Source organism: Bombus huntii, chromosome 17 (genome assembly GCF_024542735.1).
Source record: "Bombus huntii isolate Logan2020A chromosome 17, iyBomHunt1.1, whole genome shotgun sequence".
NCBI classification, from domain to species: Eukaryota; Metazoa; Arthropoda; class Insecta; order Hymenoptera; family Apidae; genus Bombus; species Bombus huntii.
In genome coordinates, this window is record NC_066254.1 from 278,387 (window position 1) to 301,949 (window position 23,563).

The following is a 23,563-nucleotide window of genomic DNA, read 5'->3' on the forward strand; positions in this document are numbered from 1 at the left end:
TTATCAATTGCATCTTGCGTGTTTAAACACCACGGTTGTTCGTTAAACTTTGTAAAAGTCATTTTTGTACCTGTAAATATAATCTTTGTTGTACAAAACAATGTCTAATTCAAAAGAAGATCTGTTACGCGCCCTAAATTCTAACGATAACCAGACATATATAAATAAAATAGTTTTGATACACACAGAATAATTATGTAAATATGTATATCTATATTATAATATACTTTTAATTATTGCAATTAACTTTATACGGAAAATTTTTTCTATAAAATCAAAAATGATAGAGGTACTATATGGTTGCCATTTAAATGTCCCGCTTTGTATATTCAAGATAGTGGTCAGATGGCGCTCTTGTCACGTAGGAGACACAAGAAATCACGAAACTGACAGATCACCGGTGATTCCTTGCGTCGCAGTTCGACCGTTTCACAAATAAGGTAACGAATTGAACTTTAGACACAGTAGTAAAACTGATTGTACGAATCCAACAGAGTGCCGGTTCAGAGTGTTAAAACAGAGACTGTCGAGAGCTGATTTTAGCAAGGTTTATATACCATAGGTTTGGCTCTTATAGAGGGGGTGTCGCCGGGGGTGTCGCCCAAGCCCAGGTCAGAGATCGCCATGCTGTTACTGTTTTCTGACACTGGAACACACTCTACGTTGTCGTTTCGATGGTCTGCGGGATGTTCGTTAGATCCCCTTGGATTTCCTATCGCAAATTTATGGCTCTGTGACACTCGCTTGGTTCAACCGCCATGACTACATAGAAATCTTTTACTCTCCTACAGAACCACGGTAAAATATACAACGTACTATATACAACGATATAAAGAACACAGTTTGTTTTCCTTCCAAATAAATTAAAAAATGTTTGCGTCTTGTTTGATGTTTTCACGGTTGCAGGATACGATATCTTTTTAAACGTACATATCCTTTCATAAAACTAGCATTTAATTCTACGGTAACATAAACTTAGTTCTCCGATTTCTACTCGGAATACAACTAAACTTTTACGTCATAAATGTAAATTGCAAAGTAATTAATAAAATATAAAATATAATACATGTATAAATATAAACGTAATCTAACGTTATCTACATGATATGCATATAAATATCTATATTACCATTTTTCATTATTAGCTGTATTTTCGACCTGTTGCGGGGAGACGCGCTCGAGAGGAAACTCGTCAACGGGAGTTGTAAATTCCCGTTACGATTGTAATAATCGACGCCGCGAACAGATCGATCCCCTGATTTCCGTTGAAATAATAGGGGTGGTTGAGGTGGTATAACGCTGCGATTAACGGGGTTATAAACTGTGTATTTCCAACAACTTTACACAAGATAGTAACGCCGATGCGTAAGATGTCAGTGAAGAATAAATGGATTACTCTTAGATGAGAGAATCAGTGTAGAGGTGATGACTGATCTGAAAACAGAGCTCGAGTCCTGATAGATATGTTGTCGTCGAAGAAATCTTGAAGTGATGAGTCTGTTAGAACTGAGAGATAACTGAACCTCCGCTCTCATGTAATTACGGAGGAAAGCTCGGTGTGTGGGTATTTTTTGAACGAAGGAAGCGGATTCGTTGTTCACACTTTTCGTTATGAAAATTGAGTGTAACGATCCGCGATACCCATTGGTTATGGCCAGCGTTAATGAATGAAGATAGGAGGAGGAAGCCTCCTACCAACATGGTTCATGGGTGACCTTGTTTATGGAAAAAAGCAGCTTTTTCGTAAACCATACTCCACGTAAACCTTATTCCATCCATCGGTCAAGATAATCACCAGATGTCTCAGCATCCTTAGTCGGACCTGCAATAATCCTAAGATCTGTCATAAATTTTAGCATTTTTTATAATCAAGGCTCTTAAATTCCTCAAGTATCATTTAAGTAACGAGAATTTACGACTCTCGTTGGCGCATTCTACCACGAACGCGTCACTCCGCGAAGCGGACGAACAAGTCTATCTTTACTGCGTGTGACGGTAAATCCACATCAATATATTCTTAATCGTATCGCTCGGCATTTTAATTAGCATAGGTTACTTTTAATGGACTCTGCACCTACACACTGAACCGCACGCATGTGTTTATAGCCGATATCAATCAAGTGTGTGGTAGAACAATGAGCGGCCTAGTGTTTCTTTTCATCGGTTGTTATGTGTTTTCTTTTGTATCTACTTTCCTATAATATCTATTTATTTATCTCTCATCCCTGTGAATTCTGTGGAAGGCATAAATCTGAAGGAAGGGCGAGGGCCAATACTTATGATGTCGACAAGTGATGATTGCGACGAAACACGCAAATGTCATAACGCCTATCGTAATAGCAGAAGAAGGATTATCATCTACTTACAATAAGCCTGCTATCGCGAATGAGATTCGTTGCGTGATTAAAAATGTAGTAAGTTGTGGTGCAGATATAATCAACGAGAAATTTGTAAAGAAGGCGATAACAAAATAAATGTTCGAGAATTCAATAACATCATTTAAATTATTGTAGTGATTAATGATCCGATGATATTTTTGATATATATTGTATTGATAATGATAATTGACAATTAATAGAAGACACAATTAAATATACAATGTCAAGGAATCTACGATCGCATGTTACTTGTTGCTATTTCCAGTCTGTGTTCTTTACCGAAGATCGAACAACAACGCGACTTCACGATAGTAGATACCGACACGTGTGTCACAGGGCTTTAATGAATTTCGGCGTGAAACACCTCAAGATACACATACCTTTAATAACATCACCCTCTTACTGAAACTGGATAATGTCATGCATTAATGATACGATTAACATTTTTACTTCCAAAACCAAAGTAGAAATACCTTTGAATCATCTTAAGGCGTGAAAAATTGACAGCAGTTGAGTTTTTATCATAGATTGCTTCTACGTTTACATTTTAATGATATTTTCATTACGTATAAGTTTTTACTGATTAAGATGAAGGTGAAAATGTTTGAATTGCTAATTGCATCTCATACGAACGATCTATTGTGGTGGTATTGAAAAGAAATACCACACAGTCAGTGTAAAAGATATTCATACAACAACTAACTGTGACAAAAATTAAAATTATGGTAGAATATCGTTAAGTAAGAAATTTTTTGCAAATGAATAATGTGTATATATTCTTACAGGTCTCCAAAGTAATTTAGGAAAAAATTCCTGTTACATATTCCTGTTCTGAAAATATTAATAAGAATCTAGCTAATGATAAAAATGTATGTGTAATATATATTCGAACAGTTCGCGGTTCATAGGATAAAAAGTATATAAATATTTTTAAGAATAATCTGCATCAATGCATAAAAAATGAATTTGGACGGCAATTTCGTCCTGATACAAGGTAACTATCCAAAGCACGATAATAAACGATATACAATGATATGCAACACAATGCTAATACACGATCGTTAATTTTGTATCATATTTGGAAACACTTAAAAATAGCTTTATAGTACAAACATTATTGAAAATATATGGGACCACCTGAAACGAAAAATATCGAGTCACCATATTTCATCAAGAAATCATTTAAAGGAGGTTTTTTTAGGAGAACGGAAAAATATTTTCACGACAGTTTGAAGCCATAAAATCAAATGGAAACTTCCCACTAACAAGAAACGGTGGAGATCGGTTAGATTCTGAAACTTTGTAGATTTGAAAGGCGGCGCATAATATTAGACTCGTATCTTTTTTAGCTGCGATATGCCTAATGCTAATGCCTAAGAGATTATTTCGCAAGCAGTTAAATGCAGATAAAAATTTGTTAATACAAATTTCACGATGTCCAGCGTATTGAAAGAAACCTCTCTTGTTAATCACAAGTATTCAAAATTGTTTGAAGAAATTACGCTAGTCATGTTCATTTGAGAGATTATGGCAGCAATACATATGACAAAAAAAATTGCATTTTTATTATCAATGCTACGACATGTATATATATGGGTTCTAATTAATGTAAATATCCTATTTATATTCCGATATTTCATTTTGTATTTATTACGCAGACGACCGAAATCAGTGTCGCCGACGATCAACGGTACAAGCATTTTCACTGATGATTTGATAATAGTAGTGGCCGTGGATGCTATCGTTCGAGAATGTTTATTAGAACTAATAAGGATTACGATTTTTGTACATTCATATTTTTACTAATCTGATTACTACAAACCAATGCCATTATATATGCATATTGCTATATATCGCATTTTTAATTTTATTACATTCGAAGTCCAATATTGTGGAACCTGAAGAACGAGGTGGTCCATGAGGAGCAGGTCTGCGTTCTGTCCGCAAGAACACAAATGTTTAATTAAAAAATTGGCGAACTGGTCAACAATGAGGTAGGCCGCAAGCAATCATATATGCAATAGATTGAGTTTACGCCTGTGCATTAACTTTAATACAATTTGTTATGGAGTCACGAACGTAAAAATCGCAAATATAATGCACTTGTTATCGATGCAGGCACATAATTCCATTCTTGATTAAATCAAAATTAAAATTATCGCATGCAGTCTTTCGCGAATCATAACCCTGATATATCTTGATCGAGGATGTTACTGCATTGGTTATATGGCACAAAAGCGTAGTTGCATCATAAGTAGCATCCGATGGCAAAATTTGTTAAAATTATAAGTTTTGTCTCACATTCGCCGATGATCGATTTAAAATATACTATGTAAACACTTTAACGAATATACATGAGTAAAGGCGATATTTAATTTTGTTTTTAGGAACACATGGTCGATTTAATTTTTGATATGGATTTAAATGCCGTAATATTAAGTTCTGGATCGCCAAGTTTTTCACTTAGTTGCTGAAAACATATTGTGAATAACGCCAATTTAAGGAGTGGAAGGAGTAGTTTGCGAACCATATATCCCTGTGCTTGGCTTCATTTCCTTACACGAACGAAAATATGTCAGCTCGAGCATAGTGCAGAACGATTCCAAATGAACGATGCATGGTTAGTAGCTTACAAGTCGTAGAGAAGCAGATTACGGGATTCGCAGACGTAAATCATCCTGCGAGACGTTTTTTAAGAAAAATCATAGATTGAAAATCAAATCTGTGTGCTCATTAAAATCCGTAACGTCATATCGTAAACTGCTCCAGGGTGTTTTCGAATTGAGAGGATTAGTATTTCCTCTGAACCTTCGCCTTCATAAATAATTAATAAACAAATATATATGTAAACAATTTTTTTGCAAGTTTACACATCGTAGGAAAATCACACACGCACTGCGGTGGCCGAACTGTTCCGAGATAAATCGTAACAAAAATAGCAATATTCACAGAAAAACCACGTACGCATTACAAATTTATGAGCTGTTAATAAATGTGGCAATACGCTGTCTTCTATGAATCACACACAATTTCTGTACAAATCATTGATCATTTATATTGCGATATTCACATACATACACATGAAATAAAATCCTACATCCTATTTATATCTAACTTAAATAGAAACCTACCTACTACTTATTATGTGAAATAATATTTTATTCAGCATGAATATTACATTTAGTCTCTATTTCGTTGATTGTACCATATATTTTAACGCCGACTGGTCAAAAAACGACAAGGTTTGTGAGTAAACAACTTGAGAATCAAAGTGAGCCTTTAGAACTAATGAAGGATTCTTAGAAAAGCTTTACTTTAGAATTATTTTATTTTAAAATATATTTATTTTCTATCATCATTGTTTATTTCTCAGTAGACTTTTCAATGGTAAATTATTATTGTTAACGAATAACTATCTCGTAACATTTGTATGTTGGAGAATGAAAGAAGTTTTTGTCATTATAATTGTGGCGGATCGGTATCAATAGGACGCCGACAGGTCGAGGCATCAACGCGGCGCAACACCTCCCGGGCGATCCGCTGGTACCAACCGCCAACACTAGAGGGCTACGACGACAACGAGTCTGTCTAACTTGCTAGCGGTCGAATATACGGACGATTGATACAAATACCGCACCTAGCGAGACTCCCTCTACGTTTAAGGCAGGGACTACCGGGCATAGCCTTACCGACGAGTCCACCGGTAGTCCCGGGACGAAACACAAACTCTCTTTTCATCCGCCACATAATGTTGACATTATAATGGAAAAATGTTCATATTCAGTAAGCAGATGAATTACTTACAGCTCTGAAATCATGTGCGTATAAATACCTACATTCTTATTAAAATTTTATAGAAAAAATAAACAATGTCATAAATGGATTTATTTAGAAAGGAGACGAATGAAAAAACAAAGTGAAAAGAATGATAAATCCCTTCCTCATAAATTGTATTCATATTGTCTTTGGTTCAAAAATAAAAAAGTAACGTTCAAGTAGTCAGTATACAAAACATAGTATTATCCATAACAAAATTATTATACCGGATATTTTGGTGATCTGATGTATCCAGTACAACCTGAAATAACCAACAATATATGTATTTATATTAGTTCCTATTTTTTTATTCGAAGATACTTTTATACGTACCTTGCTAATCGTTGACGGGCTGTTGACTGAAACTCTTGTTTTAGAACAAATTTCTTAATTCCCATCAGGTAAACTTCAACATACTTCTCTCAATTCATGTCCCGTAAGTCTAGTTTGACCATATCGCTGTCGTTGAACATTTTCACCTTCCTGGCCAAGTCGGAACAGTTATCCCTTTGGAAAGTCCTTTCGTGCGTGGTGAAAACTGCTATCGATGTGAATAGCTTAATGCCATGTTTGAGAAGTTCCATCATTCTGAAATATCATTTTTATTTATTATTATAGATGAAGTCGGAGATTATCCCAGAAAGATTGCCCTCGTTGTTCGAGGATCGATAGAATACATTCATTGGTATACTATTGTTTACTATTGTATACAGTATTGGTATACTGGAACATTGGTTTACTACCTCGGAGTCTTAAAAAGATATCTATAAAGAACGCACGAAAAACATGCGGAATTACACTCGGACCATTGTACATACATCTAGTAGCTAGGACTGGACAACCTGGATACCATAGCGTATCGTTCAGTGGCATTTCTGTGCTATATTTTTCCATAGCATTTATCATCGGACCTCATCTTGTTAATTGAAACATTTTCATTTGTATACTTATTGGAATTATACTTAAAGTAAAGTTTACTATCATCCGAGTATCTCGGGGAATATTATGGAATTGGAATAAATATTGTAATATCGTAGAATAGCTTTGATTGGAGATCGGCTGAAATTAGAAAACACCGTGTACGTCGTCTTTCGTGGTTTGTTTACATCCAAGAGCGCCTAGTAACAGTGACGCGAGAAAAGATAAGCAGCGTCAAAACAGAAGTACGGTTCCATATTTCAAGGAGTGGCAATCGAGAGGCCAGAGTATGTGAGCCGAAAAGTGTGTGTGTGTGTGTGTGTGTGTGTGTGTGAGAGGACGAGAGCAAGAGTGAGCACGACCGAGCAGGAGTGTATTGGCGAAGATCAGAGCTAATTGAGTCGTCAAAGAGTAGAGTCGTTAGAGGTTTCGAGTCGTCGAAGAGTAGAGTCGTGAGAATTGATAGAGCTGTTAGAGAGAGAGAGAGAGTGTGTGTGTGTTAGAATCGTTGTGACGAGAGTGGTCAAATAACTGTAAAGTTATTTGATATAGATACGAGTATTGCATTTAGTTTCCGTTAAATAAATATCGTTCTCTGTCCAATTTATATTTGTATATTCAATTTAATATTAATAAATTGTAAGGAATCGGAAAAAAATTTCTATTATTATTTTCCGATATTACAATATTATATTGTATCGCTATTATTCTAAACTAATGACATATTGGGATCTTCTACGTTCGATTGCGTTTCCAGTGTCCAAGTTACTTAAATAAATTGAAACTTTTAGAATACTCTAACATTGGAATTACATTAGTAGAAAAAAATTCGTAATAAATATTACTTAAAAGGGTTAGCGTTCCTCGTACAGTTGTAAACTTTAATTTCAAGATCAGGATGTAGCGTGGCATGTCATTCAGTACATATTATCGTGTCGATTACGAAATCAACAGGCACTAAGTCCGATCTTGCATCTCTCCTGCCCCGTACTGCTGTTGCACATCCTCTGCCGATTAGCATAATGGTACCTGATAACATTAAATTGGTTTAGAAATTATTTGTGAATTTTGATTGCCAGAAATATAGCGCTAAATAGATAAGAGAGAATTCTCGTAATAGTGAGCAACAACAAATATAAACTATAATAATGATGATCTAGTGAAAAGCCTCTCATTTATCCTCTTACAGACAAATCGATTAACTCCACTTTCGTGAAATGTAAGGAGCGTTGAACAATTACTATTGAAAAAAATCTATGAAAATACCTGTAAATGCAGAAATATTCTGTATCCATCCAGGACATGGTTCTTCCACAGAGACTCCAATTATACTTGGCCGGACTATCGCAACTGGCAGATCTTTGCACTTGCTTGTTACTATCTGCACTGCCAAATTCTTACTGAATGTGTATGTGTTTGGATCAGTTCTTAAAATTTTTTTTTCTATTTGGTTGATGGATGTTTTTCCTAATTTGTCACACATATCGATCACCTCTGAAGGTTTCAAACTCGTGCTGCAAAATCAATAATATGTGAACATATTCTTCACTTTACAATTATAAATATAATATTCGTAAACGACGGAACAACGCCTGTGTATAACTTATCCTTACGTATAAACTTCTTCCCTGATCTCATAAGCTGTGCTAACGTGGACGAAGCTAATCGGATGACTCAGTTCGTTCCAAAGTTCGATAACACGAGTAGTACCATTCGTATTCACATTAATAGCTGCGTGCAACGGCTCGTTGAATCTCACAGTGGCCGCGACATGAAACAATATGTTTACTTTCTCTAACTACACATTTCTATTTTCTCGCGAAGGACTTAAATCCGGTAGACTCACGCCACCTTTCACATGGTAAACTTTGGTCAAAACTGAGGGATATTTCGCTTTGATGTTGTCGTAAATCTGAAAACAAAATAACACCAGCTCAATTCCAGAAAAGAAATTTAATCAATTTGGCTCCTGACAAGCTTAAATATTGAAAGAAACAAGAAGAATATTTACGAACGGGATCATCTATGAGCTTCTTAAATCGCTGTTCTATCGTTTCGTTAGTTTTTGGGCGAATTAGTATAAAAATGGCAGCGATGCGTGTACGCAGTGATGCATCAGATTTTCCAGTAGACCTACTCCCACGAATCCGGTCGCTCCAATCACAAGGTTCCTACTATCGGCGTTGAATTCCATGGGAGCGAGTTTGTCTTATTCAATCCTTCATTGGTCCCATTTTCATTCGTTTCTTTATTGATTGCATCCATGTCTCAGGGTCTTTACATTTTCAGTTCTAATATTTGCCATAGATTAAAATTTATAGATATTATATTTGCCATAGATTCCCGACAAACAGTGTTTAGAAAAAGTAAAGAATTATGTGACTTAACAGGCAAGAAGGTATGGAATCCATAGATATTTAAAGGAACTGTCAAGCAATCTTAATCTGTATTTGAATAAATGAAATTTCATATGAAAGTAATTTTTCCCACATCCGAGCAGTATTGTGTCCCTGTTAGTTTTGATACCGGAGGCTCTACTGTATTTCAGATTACCTGGTTGAAATTTTATTGCCACAGCAAACTGGCGAATGTAATAATGTAAATGAGAACTGCGGTCAATGAAATCAACCATAACATTTAACATCATTACATGTTATATGACATATATCATATCTACATTTTTATTATAATTTTCATATATCCTGTAATTTTATTATGTACGTATGTATGTATATATTGTTATATACTATATCTGTCATTGCATATATATATATATATGTGTAATATGTTTTTATATCATCATGCCTATGTATGTTATGTTGCATTATGTTCTACGGCATTTAGTTTTGTAATTTGTTTTCTGCTTGATCTTTATAATACCAAGCCTTTTATAGCACAAGTTGTTGTGATATAGAGATTTAATACGTTGAGTATTGTACACGCACATTTATATATAGTATAAAAGTGAGGAAAATTGATATAATCAACTAATAACAATTTTACAAAAATACTGAATATAAAGCCCTTTTAACTCACAAATGTCTATGAAACGATGTTTATATTGTTATGCGAAGAGATATTTTGACGCAGCATTTAAATAATTAAAAAGTATAATTATATTTATTTTTCTTTATTAATCTTAGTCCGTGCCTTTCGGCTTTGGACGACTTCCAGATTACATCTCTTATAGAGTATAATTATAAAGAATGTGATTAATATAACAAGAGAAATATATTTTATCACCATATAGAGTAATTTGCTTAAATTTAATAAAATAATTACGTAATAACATACTCCCTCTACTGCCATTTCATCGTTTCTTTTAAATGTAATCAATATTATGTATGTACACTTCAGTTCATTTGCGTATATTTCAGTTTATTTATTAAAAACAAGGGATCTTACCAGTTAAAATGGAAAACGCCTGAAATATCTCGCATGGTTAATGTTGTCACCGCGGAGCGTATTTTCAATTTTCGTAAACGCGAGAGTCGACGCAAATCTTAACAATAACTTATGAAAATCCGTTCCTAAACTCAATTTTTGACGAAAATTAACCGATGTCGCACGCAACTATCACGCGAAGACGAATGTTCCGATTACCTCTACTAACTGGTTGTAAATTATTGAAAAATCGCAATAATGAACCAGTTTTACTGTGTATAATGTAAAATACAAAATGTTTGAGTATTCAAAAACTTCGTTTAAACTATTGTAGTAATTAATGACCCGGTGATATTTTTGATATATATGATAGTGGTAATAATGAATGACTTAATGAAAGATTAGGGAATAACAAGGAACCGTCTGTTACCTGATACTATTTCCACTGAGTATCGTTTACCAAACATCGAACAAATATACGACTTCACGATAGTGGATACCGACACGTCTGTTGTAACGTCGCCCAGAAGCCAGGAATCCGCCGACCTCAGGATATGCATATAACACCTGGTCATGCGATAGCGGTGAGAATAGACAGTAGCCGGACTCCCATCCGTGAGATATACGAATCATAGTGAGGAGGTAAAGATCCCAGTCCTTTAGTCAGTATGTCAGTCTGTATTTTGCTATTGAAGTGTAACTTCGCCTTGTGAATAAAATATACGAACGGGCTATTGTTAATTCGCCCCTTTTTTTATATATATATTACCTCGTCATTTATTACGTGACATTTTGGCGATCCTACCAGGATCCATTCGGTTCAGTGTAAACGAAATCACGATTTCGGCGTACGCGCATCACTGAAGATTGAAGGATCAGCGGACCTCTGCATAGATCAGCTCACATTGCGTGAAAACGACTTCTACGGAAAGCGGACTACGATCATCGTCCAAAACTGAAACTGGTCAGAGCAACATTCACGAAAGGAAAGATACCCAGGTGAAGAACTGGATTATTTTAAGCACTATCGTACTCGTAGCAACAGCTTCAATAGTACAGATTCCGACGACAGTACAATAACCACTATGAACAAAAGATCAGAAGACACATGTTCTGCTAGCTCTATGGCTATAGGTGTGGATCCAAATATTCGGGCCATACTAGAGGCTATGCAAAAACGAAACGAAAGACACGAACTAGCTTTGAGTATCTTGTATAAACTAATACACGATGAAAGTCAACAACGCATTAGAGAGATTGAACTCTTAGGTAGGAGTGTAGCTTAACTACGAGTAGGAATTCAATCAATTTCCACATGTGAATTTAACTCCATTATAACTGAAGACGTTAGTGCCAGCATTATTCAGAAAAGGCGACCTCCTGTTCCTAGAAAGACCGAAATAAGACCTAACGAAACGGACAATGCGGACAGTGAAGATGAATGCGTTAGATGTTTATTCCACGTTTGAACACTGTTTCTGGAACGACGTTCGACTACGTAACAATCGGCAATTCATTCACCCAATTATAGATGAAGAGAATTTCGTATTGCAAGCGATTATAACCAATATCCCAACCAAAGTTTTTATGTAAAATAGTACATGATTTCATTATTGTATAAGTATCCATCATTTTATCACACGTTATAGGAAAACGTCATTAATAGAATAAGTCTAGAAGTATTTCTTTAGAATACTTTCTCTCACAATCAGAAAGTTACATATGTTGTATTTTATTCTGGAATGCATTATAATAATATCAAGATCAATAGTTGTACACCTCAAGTGTATGTAGTATGTACATGAAATTTATATTCACATGTAGATTGTGTAGATTGAACATTAAATCGTTTCAATTTTTAATTATAAACAGTGTAACGGTAAATCATCTTTTATTGCAAAGTATCAATTTAAATATTATTTAGATACGTAATTATCAGAATTTCGGCAAAAGTTAGTATTATTATATTACGGAAGCAGGTCAATACAATTTTTACTATACTATCAACGTGCGCATCGATTTCTTTTACTTTCAATCGACATCTACATTTAGCACGAAGACAAGTGGATAAGTGATCGTGCATATATTTCTATACACATATGTGTATGTATATGTACTTGTACAAGATGAATGTGAGTATTATCACGCGATAACGATTCTGTAAAACGCAATGAGATTTACCCAATTGCCCCGTTGGTTATGCGATCTTTTATAAACTTTAATTTACATAGGTAGGTAGCGTGAAGCAGAGAAAGTGCGAGTCGTACGAGATTTGTCGCATTTAAGAGGATGTTGCACGTAGCGATGCACTTGAGAACGCAGCTCGAAGAAGCAATAAGCCGCGATGCATTTATTTCTTTTAACACAACCTACCTTTCTAAAGATTTATCATTAAGTAAAGATCAATTGGAAATTGTACATTTTATATAGTTGGAAAGTTTATGTCGATCAATTTTTAATTGTCTTCGTTTCATTACTTTATTTTTATTATGAAACATTATACGTAATTCGTTTACCGATATCGGTATATTATTGAATGAGATTTATAATATTTGAATAATTTTATTATTTTATAATTTTTAGAGATCAATTTTATTTTTAATTTATCTTTGCACGCATAATGATTTTTTTTTATAATTGATTATAGTACGTTGCATAATAGTACGAATACTTTGTTACGTTTATCGAGTCACGAGTTTCAGATTTGTTATACAGGTTTTCGTGCATGTTGCAAACGACAGCGTTCGATAAAAATGTTCAGTCAAATGAAATGGTCATTATTTTATCATCGTTAAATGAATAGAATGTACATATCTGCAACAAACAACAGAATAATTTGGAAATGACAAATTGGAAACGTCGATCATACGCGAATAAAGTTCCAAAAATATTTGCGAATATTTTTAGAAAGTTATTGCATACAAATTGTTCTATTGCAAAGAACGATATTTCCATAAAATTCTTTTTAGCATTAAGGTATCAGTTTGTTTTTCCAAACACGTTTACTATCGCTAAAGAAGATGCAATAAACTATATTTTGCGTTCTGTATGGAACAGTGGCAGAATAAAGCAGTCGAAAAAGCGGAAATGAAAATGAAAATCAGAAAATCGAATAAGTATCGAATAAGTATCATTCGAATATTTATGAATAAAAAATTATAATAACCGTAACCACGATATTTGGATAAAATTCGGCGCCGTTAAAACATCGAAAGTCAGACATTGCAATAACACGATATTTGAATCGATGGAATTTTCTATTGAAAATTGTTATTAACTACGATACAAAATAATCAATTGCAGTAAAATCAATATTCTATCACAATAGAAAATACAGGCTACCTTTGCGTGCACACTAAAACTTTCGATCGAGTTGCATTAGTCTGAAATATTTGCTCGGGGAACAGTGTAATCAATACAAAGAAATGCAAGTTCCATTCATTTGACTCAACATGAGGCACGAATCTAAATTTGTTCTGTCTCGTTGAAACAGTATGCTTCGGATTTAAAGATAAAAGAAGAAGACGGGAAAAAGGAAAAAATAAACACGAGGTGAATTGTACATTCAGGGGAAAATAGTACGAAAACACGCGCGTAGAATCTATTCGTGTGTGTGTATATTCGTGTGTGTGAAGCACGAAAACGCTTGAGACCGAGCTAGTTCCGTTTTTTAGGGGACATAATCGCCGATCAAAGTTTAGAAGAATTTACCGATTAACCTCCTGAAATACGTTTTTTCTAGACGTATACGAACAACTTATTACTATTTTATAACGTGTAGAGGATGACAAAGGTGATAGCGTAGTGGATGAAACAAGTGCGTGTACCAACGATGCCTCATTGTACGCAGATAGAGTCATTCGCTGTTAAAGTATAGTCGACACTTTATGTTCATTTCGAGAGAAATGTTTCCCTGCAGTACACTGTACGTTTATATTTCCGCTGAACGCTGAATAAATTATCATTTTCTATGCTACAACAAACGGCCTTTGTATTTTATTGGAACACCTGCTGCGTAACGAAATTGAGAAAAATGTCGAACAATTTTCGTTGGAAATTGCTTGTTATTTATAAGATGATATAAATTGAAAAATTCCATTTTAGAAATAGATTCGAGATATTTGACGAAAATTATTTATTGAAAATAAAAAATTTGAAGCAATGGTATATAGAAACTAGGAATAATAAATATAAATAACATAGCACTTGAATACGGACAAAATAATAATGAGTGAATCGTAATGCGAGATATTCGGATTGACACAACTGCACTGTGCACAATTACACTGTGGACTGCAATTGTTCGATATTTTCATGTAATTTAAAATGTTCCTTGCCCCGGTAGAATATTCCAGAGCTGAGTAAACGAGAAATGCGGAAATCACAGAGAAATCTTATATCCGCGAGCAACATCGATTCGTTTACGATAACAAAGAAAGGGACTCGTTTGTCAACGAGGAAATAATATCCTTTCTTATTTCGACCATGAAAGTGTTATCGTTCCAATTTTTATTATTCCAACGCACCGTCAATCTGCCGTATTGCTTCATGACTTGGTCATGAAAGTAAGCAAATGTTCCATAGCTATCGTGCAGTCGGTTTTATCTTGGCAAGCAATGTCATGCCACGAATCTCGTTGATACAATCTCCCTTTCAGCAGTTGTCTTTCGACTTTGGTCTTGTTTCTTGTCCCTCTGCGGGAAATGATCGTCGACTTCATAATTGGTACAGTCTCCTTTCTCGTCAAACTTCCCTGTGAAACTGGGCTACGAACGATTGAAAAGGACAATGAGATTTGTTTTGGTTCCTGGTTCTTACTTGTTGAGGTTATTCGGTGTGTAAACAGAGAAAACACGTGGATAAATTGTAAGGTAGAAAATATATTTAAATAGAAGTGTAATAAGTAAAAATACAATTTGAGCTGATTCAGATCCGCACGCTAGCTGTGTTACCTAATAACTGAAAAACCCCGAAGCCAACGTCGCCTGTCTACTGTTTATGGCCTGACTTCGTCGCAGTCTTTTGTCTACACGCTGTCGATGGCTTCAGTGCTTGAGAAAACTAAAAAAGACCAGATGTAGAGTTTTCTTAGAAGTGGTAACCACTTCAACATTACTTTTGTCTCTTAACCATTGAAAGATGGTGCAAGCTTTATTGAGGTCTCATTTCAAGGGGAATCGAAATTTTCAAACGTAACAGAATTGGCAGAATAGGTTTTGTATATGTATCGTAGAGGCTGCAAAACCAAGTGTTTTTGTTCCAGCAATTAAGAAACGTTGCGCATGTCATCATGTGACTGTGAAATGTGTATGCATTTATGAGAAATTTACAGTGGCTACGAAAAGTATATTCAATTGTTTCTTTTATCAAGCTCTGCGTTTCACTTTCACAGTATCGAATTTTTGTAGGCAGATAAAAGTGTTGCTAAATGATACACGATAAACTTGGATCTAATTAATTAGTAACAAAATCAGTGCTGCAATAATATATAAAATGGCTTGCGAATGCTTTTTACAGACACTGTATAGGTGCGAAAATTGAAAGAATACAATTGAATATTCAAAATGTATAAAATAGACAAAATAGCGTACTCGTAATATTTACGTCGTAAATGGAAAAGAACATTTGATCATCCTTCGAAATGTGAAATAATTAGAAATTCGTTTATAGTTTGAATAAAGAAAATGAAGTATTAATGTGTGATTAACTTGATTGATGGCTTATACAGCAATTGCATTTTTTATTCAAAGTGTGTGACGAGTGATTTGGAAAATAAATAAATACGTAAAAATAATGATTTTAGAATAAAGTACTAGTTCCAGAATAGAACTCAGAAGAATAATAGAAACTGTAGACTGAGATTTAATGCTTCACGGCTATGTGATTTTTAAAAATAGAACAGGATCCTAATTTAATGTCGTGACATAAAACTGAATGGGGTAGAAAATTAAGTTAAAAAAATACGGAAGGGAGATACATCAACTGGCATCGAATTTTTTTAAGGATTTTCGAGTCTTTTCGGTAAGATTTATTCCTGTTTCCCTTTTCGATCTCATGTTTCTTCTCTAATTTGTTATTTCGATAAATTTTCAAGGAAATTTTAAATTGCAGTTATGTACAGTCTTCTTTTTAAAACAATGAAATGTTAAAACCTACTATTTGTAATAAACCAGGAAGGTCATGTTACAAAAGAATTATTTTTTACCTAAATAAGGTTCTCTAAGGTTCTCTAAGCTGTGTCTAATTATTTATAAACCTTTACAAAGCTAAATAAATATCATAGATATTACAAATAGAAACATTCTCATATTTTCAAATTTAGATGAATGAGTCAGAATTATTTCTATTTTTAAATCAATCAAATTTTAAATAATAAGCAATTTTGTAGTCGAATATTATTTTCGTCACATTTCGTCGCATAATGTCACTACCACATAGTTTAAATGCCGATCCAATATAACGTTACAAAAATGAAAGCAGAAACAATCATTGAAACGTTCCATTCATTTTAATTAATTATTTCTATTCAATAAATTAAACACAATCTATTGTCACGACCGGCATACTTCAAATCCGACGGACTGACGATAGAGATAAAGATGTGGCGGCACTCGGCGACAATGTATATCGCTGAAGTGCCTAATGAACCATCAACATCCCAACGGTCCTTCCACCGAAGGTTCTAGAAGAAAGAGCACGTGGCAACGATCGCGGACGCCTAGCAAATGCATGGACGGTGGGGATGTTGAGGGATGACAAAAGAAAGTAATCGGATCCGATCGAAAGTAAAATCATAAGAGTCAGTCTTAGAAAGTCACGCCTAGAGTTCGGAAGTAAATTGTAAAGTGTATTGATGTTAGAAAAAAAATAAAGTTTTCTTTTTTTATTTTTTACCTCAAATTCCTTTTTTTATTTTGTTATTTTACGTGACATTTTGGCGATCCTGCCAGGATAGTGAAAAGTGTTTGTTCGGAAACCAAAAGACATTCATCATCTACGGAAGATCGAATTATTTGGGACTACGGTCATCCGCAACAACAAAGTAACTATCACGAACCAAGTGAAGTAACAATAAAAGGTAAACTGAATTCCTGTGTACGTTACCGTGAAAGAAAATTTAGCTTCAGTAGCCAAGACTCGTCTTCGTCTGAAAATTATAAATCAGCGCAATAATGTCTAAGGCAAACGAATCTCAAACTTCAACCTCAACTGACCCAATGTTGCGAGCAATATGGGACAGTATTCAAAAACAGAACGAGAACATTGCCCTTTTACGAGAGGAAATGTTACATTTGTCTATGCAAAATGACGAAGAGAACAGACACAGGGCAGCAGAAATCGAGAATCTCGGGAAAACCGTCGCAGCGCTACGGACTGGGTTCGGATCCCCTGCGACCGATGAATTTGCTTCCATTATCACCGAAGACAATGAAAGTGCGTCGACAGCAATCAATCGTACTGTGAATATGGCAAAAGCACGCAAACTGTCAGGGTTAGCAGCTTCAGACACCCCACCTGTCCACCTCGACAGCGAACAACCCGAGGTGGAAGAAAGAGGCTATTTTTCGCCCGCTCCTCCCACTCTACGAGCTAAGGATGCAATACGCTACATCCCAACGCTCAACGGAGATGATGATGTAGGAGTTGAAGACTTCATCAAAGAAGTGAGAAGTATGAAGGATCGCTGTATGGAGCAAGATCTATTGCTAAAAGCAATAAAAGTGGAAAAAATCGTGGGGAAAGCAGCCCAAAGTATTCGCAACATTCCTATTGAGTGTTACAGTGATCTGTACGACGCACTGAGAAATAACTTAGCAGCACAAGTGACTTCGGATGAGTACCAAGAACAATTACGAGAGTTGAGACAGGGACGCGAGGAATCAGTGCAAAGTTTTAATATTCGGTTTAGAAGAATACTCAACCGTTTGCTGTACGCAGTAACCAATGAGTACCCACAACCACTAACACGTAAAATTATGACTGAAGAAATCACGAAGAAGACTGTTCGTGTGTACCTAAAGGGACTCAGACGCGACATAGGGCGAATACTATTAAGCAGTGAACCCTTGAATCTTCCGGAAGCTGAAAAAAAGGCAGCCGATGTAGAACGCTACTTGCGAGAAGAACGACAACCTAATTGGTCATGTAATCGCTTACCTTCGGTTAGTAATCGCCCCGACAACCAGCATATGCAGGTAAGACGATCTAATGTACCATCAAGATCGCCTAACACGCCAGTAGCTCAGAAACCTGCTACATTTAACCAAGTAGAAAATAGATCACCTGCTGAACGCGCACAGATGAAGTGCTTCAAGTGCGGAAAGCTGGGACACATTGCCAACAAGTGTCAAAATTTTCTACCACCGAGCCAGCGCGATCGACCACCCGCAAGAATTCAGGCAGTCCAGGAATGGGACGAAATACAAGAAACAACATCGAACCAGGAGATGGACGAACCGTACGAGACATACGAGTCAACATCGCCACGGGAAGATTACTCGCAATACCTTTGTCAACCCGAACCGAAGAGCGAGTATTTCTGGTCGACACAGGAGCAGGGATAAACCTGGTGAAACGTAACAAAACTGTCAACGCGATACAAATAGGGCCTAAACAAAAATTTTCTATGGGACGAGACAAATACGAAACTAACGAATACGTAACGAAACGAATTTTTGGACAAAATCACATTTTTCACATAGTACCGAACAATTTCCCTATTATCGAAGACGGAATCATTGGGCTACCATGTTTAGAGAAGTATAACTATTCAATATCCAATGACAAAATCCGATTAAACGACAAAACCATTTTATTTCAGAAACCAATACATTTGACTCCTGGAGAAAACAGAGTTCAAACAATCTATTTGGAAGGCAAACCAACTAAAGTATGTTTTATCAACACTGGTGAGCAAAACGTTGAAATTTCTAGCAATATTCAAAATTCTCATGACTTTTCCAACGTATCAAAACTAAAAAGTCTAGTGAGAACAGATCACATTGAAAAACCAATCCGTGAAACCATCGAAAAGATTATCCTTCATTATATTGACATCTTTAATTTAGAAACCGATCTTTTACCCTGTACTAATTTAACTCAGCACACAATTTCGTTAACCAAAGACAAAATTATTAACACACGATCGTATAGACCACCGGAATGTCACCGTGACGAGATTTCGCGACAAATAGGAGACATGTTGAAGAAAAATATTATAGAAGAATCCGAATCCCCTTATAACTCTCCGGTATGGGTAGTTCCGAAAAAATTAGACGCCTCAGGAAAACAGAAATGGAGGATAGTTATCGATTTCAGGAAACTAAATGAACTCACAGAACAAGACGCTTACCCTTTACCTGATATAGACGACATTTTAACACAACTAGGAAACGCAAAATTCTTTTCGGCGCTTGATTTATCCTCAGGATTCCATCAAATTCCAATGAACGAGAAATCTAAAAAATATACCGCTTTTTCGACACCGCAAGGGCATTTTCATTTCAATCGAATGCCATTCGGACTTAAAAACGCACCCGCTACCTTTCAAAGATTAATGGACAGAGCCTTAGCTGGACTTGTAGGAAAATACTGCTTTGTTTATTTGGATGACATAGTGATATTCGGAAAAACGATTCAAGAACATAACGAAAACCTCGCGATAGTATTTCAGAGACTCAGAGAATTAGGACTTAAATTGCAACCGGACAAATGTGAATTCGTAAAACCGGAATTAGAATACTTAGGCCATGTAGTTTCATCCGAAGGAGTCAAACCAAACCCCAAGAAATTAGACGCTGTAAAAAACTTTCGATTACCCCGCAATGCCACGGACGTGAAATCATTCTTAGGTTTAGCAGGTTATTATCGCAAATTTATTCGAAACTTTTCCAAAATCGCGAAAAGCCTTACAGACTTAACAAAAAAGGACACACCATTCCATTGGACTGACAAACACCAGATTAGCTTTGATACTTTAAAAGACAAACTCTGTAATTTCCCAATATTAGCTTATCCAGACTTTAACAAAACCTTTACCTTAACTACCGACGCAAGTAACGAAGGACTAGGAGCAATACTGTCGCAAGACGGTCATCCTTGTTGTTACATTTCAAGAACACTGAATCCACCCGAACGAAACTATACCACGACAGAAAAGGAACTCTTAGCCATCGTATGGGCCGTGAAAAGATTAAGACAATATTTGTTAGGACGACGCTTCATTATTCGAACCGACCACCAAGCTCTTAAGTGGCTACACAATTGCAAAGACCCTTCTAGCAGACTGATTCGTTGGAGACTTAGACTCGAAGAATATGACTATGAAATCGAATATACAAAGGGTAAAGATAACACAGCTGCAGACGCTTTATCTAGAGTTCACGCAGTAACTCGCGACGAAGTAGTTAACCTCGACCTAGTAATTGATCACACTAATTCATTCAACGCATGGAAAGACAACAACGAGAATCCGAAACTCTTAGAAATTAAACCAAATGACCAAACATTTTACCAATTAACTCGAAACGACTTAGGAGAATACGACGAGACACTTTGGATCAGAAGACTTTACAAAATTCTTAAAGATACAACAAAAATCGGCATAGGAAATAACGACTTCACTGAATTAGAGAAAACACAGATTAAACTCATGCTAATATATTTTAACGACACGTACAAGAAAATTACTTATGCACCTAATCCCATCTTAAAACTAGACGAAAACGAAATAATACAAGCAATAAAGGAAAACCATAACGACACCGTAGGACATTTAGGGATACAGAAAACGTATCAACGGATCAAGGATAAATTCAAAATTTCCGGACTTTTAGAAAGAGTAGAAAACTTTGTGAAAACATGCGACACATGTCAAAAGGAGAAACTAACACGTATCAGACCCAAAGAATCCCCACAAATCTCAGACACGCCACTTAACCCTAACGACAAAATCGCTATGGACATCATAGGACCGATGACGAAAACCAAACGCGGAAACCAATACATACTTTCAATACACGATGAACTTACGAAATATCTGATACTAGTTCCCCTTAAAACGCAACGAACTGAATCCATAATTAACGCGCTTATTGAACACTATATTTACATATTTTCGGCACCAAAAACGATCCTAACAGATCAGGGACAAAATTTTGTTAGTGATTTAATGACGAAATTTGAAGAAGCTTTTAAAATCAAACACATCAAAACAACTTCATTTCACCCACAAAGTAACGGATCCCTCGAAAGAACGCATGCCTCAGTTAAAGATTTAATTCGTACTGCATTACACGACAATGACAAAGAATGGGATGAAGTACTTAATTTCATTTGTTTAGGGTACAACACCGCGAAACATGAAGGAACAGGATTCTCTCCCTTTGAATTGACCTTTGGGCGAAAAGCTAACTTACCTTCCGCAATATCCAAATTTCCCACACTTACCTATGATGATATGTACTCACTTTGGCAAAAACAGTTGAATAAATATTGGGAAACAGCTCACAAAACACTTATTCAGAATAAGCAACGATACAAGCGAGACCAAGAAAGAAAGATTGTTAAAACTCAGACTGTGTTTAGGAAAGGAGACTTTGTTTTAATTCACAACGACCATAAAAGAGATAAGTTGGACATTGAATGGTTAGGACCCTACAGAATTAACGATGTGAAAACTCCTTATTACATTATTTCTATCGACAATGCTAAGAAAAAGATACATGGTAACCGATTGAAAGCGTACTTTTTTCAGGATAATGCTGACCCTAGCACTAGTAACAATACCCTTAATTAGTTGCCTTAAATTCACGGGATAGGAATTACGCTTTGTAAACAAACCCAACCAATTCACGATCGAAAACTACAACATGATTACGCCTCTGAAATTATTAGCTTCTCGAACACTAACAAATATTGTAAAATTGCTATATTTAAGATTAACGAAATAACTTTTGTACCATAACATGCAGAAAATCAATTCATAGCGATTCCTGAAAAAAAAAGCATAAACATATCCTTTGATCTACATTTAAATAATTCCATTCTACTACGATCTTAGAGGACCAAGATCAATCTAACCAGGGGGGTATGTCACGACCGGCATACTTCAAATCCGACGGACTGACGATAGAGATAAAGATGTGGCGGCACTCGGCGACAATGTATATCGCTGAAGTGCCTAATGAACCATCAACATCCCAACGGTCCTTCCACCGAAGGTTCTAGAAGAAAGAGCACGTGGCAACGATCGCGGACGCCTAGCAAATGCATGGACGGTGGGGATGTTGAGGGATGACAAAAGAAAGTAATCGGATCCGATCGAAAGTAAAATCATAAGAGTCAGTCTTAGAAAGTCACGCCTAGAGTTCGGAAGTAAATTGTAAAGTGTATTGATGTTAGAAAAAAAATAAAGTTTTCTTTTTTTATTTTTTACCTCAAATTCCTTTTTTTATTTTGTTATTTTACGTGACACTATTCATCTATCTACGCTCTCTGATGTTAAATACTTTATAATACGACAACGGAAGGGTACAATAATACAATACAAAGATATAGATTCCGTCATAGCTAATTAACCGCAGCATAATTATCACTTATTAATTTATGACCTAGAATAAAAATTTATCAATAATTTAGTGATATATTAAATCTCGTTTCGTCTTGAATGAAATGCTTATGAAACGTGATAGAATTAAATAATTAACAAAATAATCAACCATAGCTGCTTCAACTTGTGATTTTTAATAAAAGATGAATCGTAACCGATCGATCAAAATATCAAGACTCTTTTCTGTTTAGATTAAACATGTTCTTAGACTAAGCACGAAAAATGTGATGGATTAAGGAATAGAAGAAACACATAGTCATTTATTAATGAAATGTCGCGGCCATGGCACGGCTAGATATCGCGACCCTCCACTAAATATTCAAGAGAGGAGCCGGAATACGGTAGATCCTCAAAAGCAAAATGAAACTATTTTGATCGCGGCATATCCGCCGTCAAAGTGTCTGAGAGACGGCGAAAATCGTATTTTACTAGCGGCTATGTCGCTACTAAAGGAAGG

The 23,563-nt window shown here is 35.6% G+C and overlaps 2 protein-coding genes across 2 annotated transcripts in view; one reads left to right on the forward strand and one right to left on the reverse strand.

Moving 5' to 3' along the window:
* Positions 1-23,563, forward strand: part of LOC126874980 (putative fatty acyl-CoA reductase CG5065) — a 672,215-nt gene that overhangs the window by 38,666 nt on the left and 609,986 nt on the right. The gene's annotated exons all lie outside the window — the stretch shown is intronic.
* On the reverse strand, positions 8,026-11,655 carry LOC126875124 (fatty acyl-CoA reductase 2-like). The gene is made up of 4 exons (XM_050637848.1): positions 11,530-11,655; positions 8,912-9,024; positions 8,379-8,626; positions 8,026-8,141 (listed from the first exon to the last, which is right to left on the reverse strand). The coding sequence occupies exons 1-4, from the start codon at positions 11,653-11,655 to the stop codon at positions 8,026-8,028; spliced, it is 603 nt and encodes a 200-aa protein (XP_050493805.1).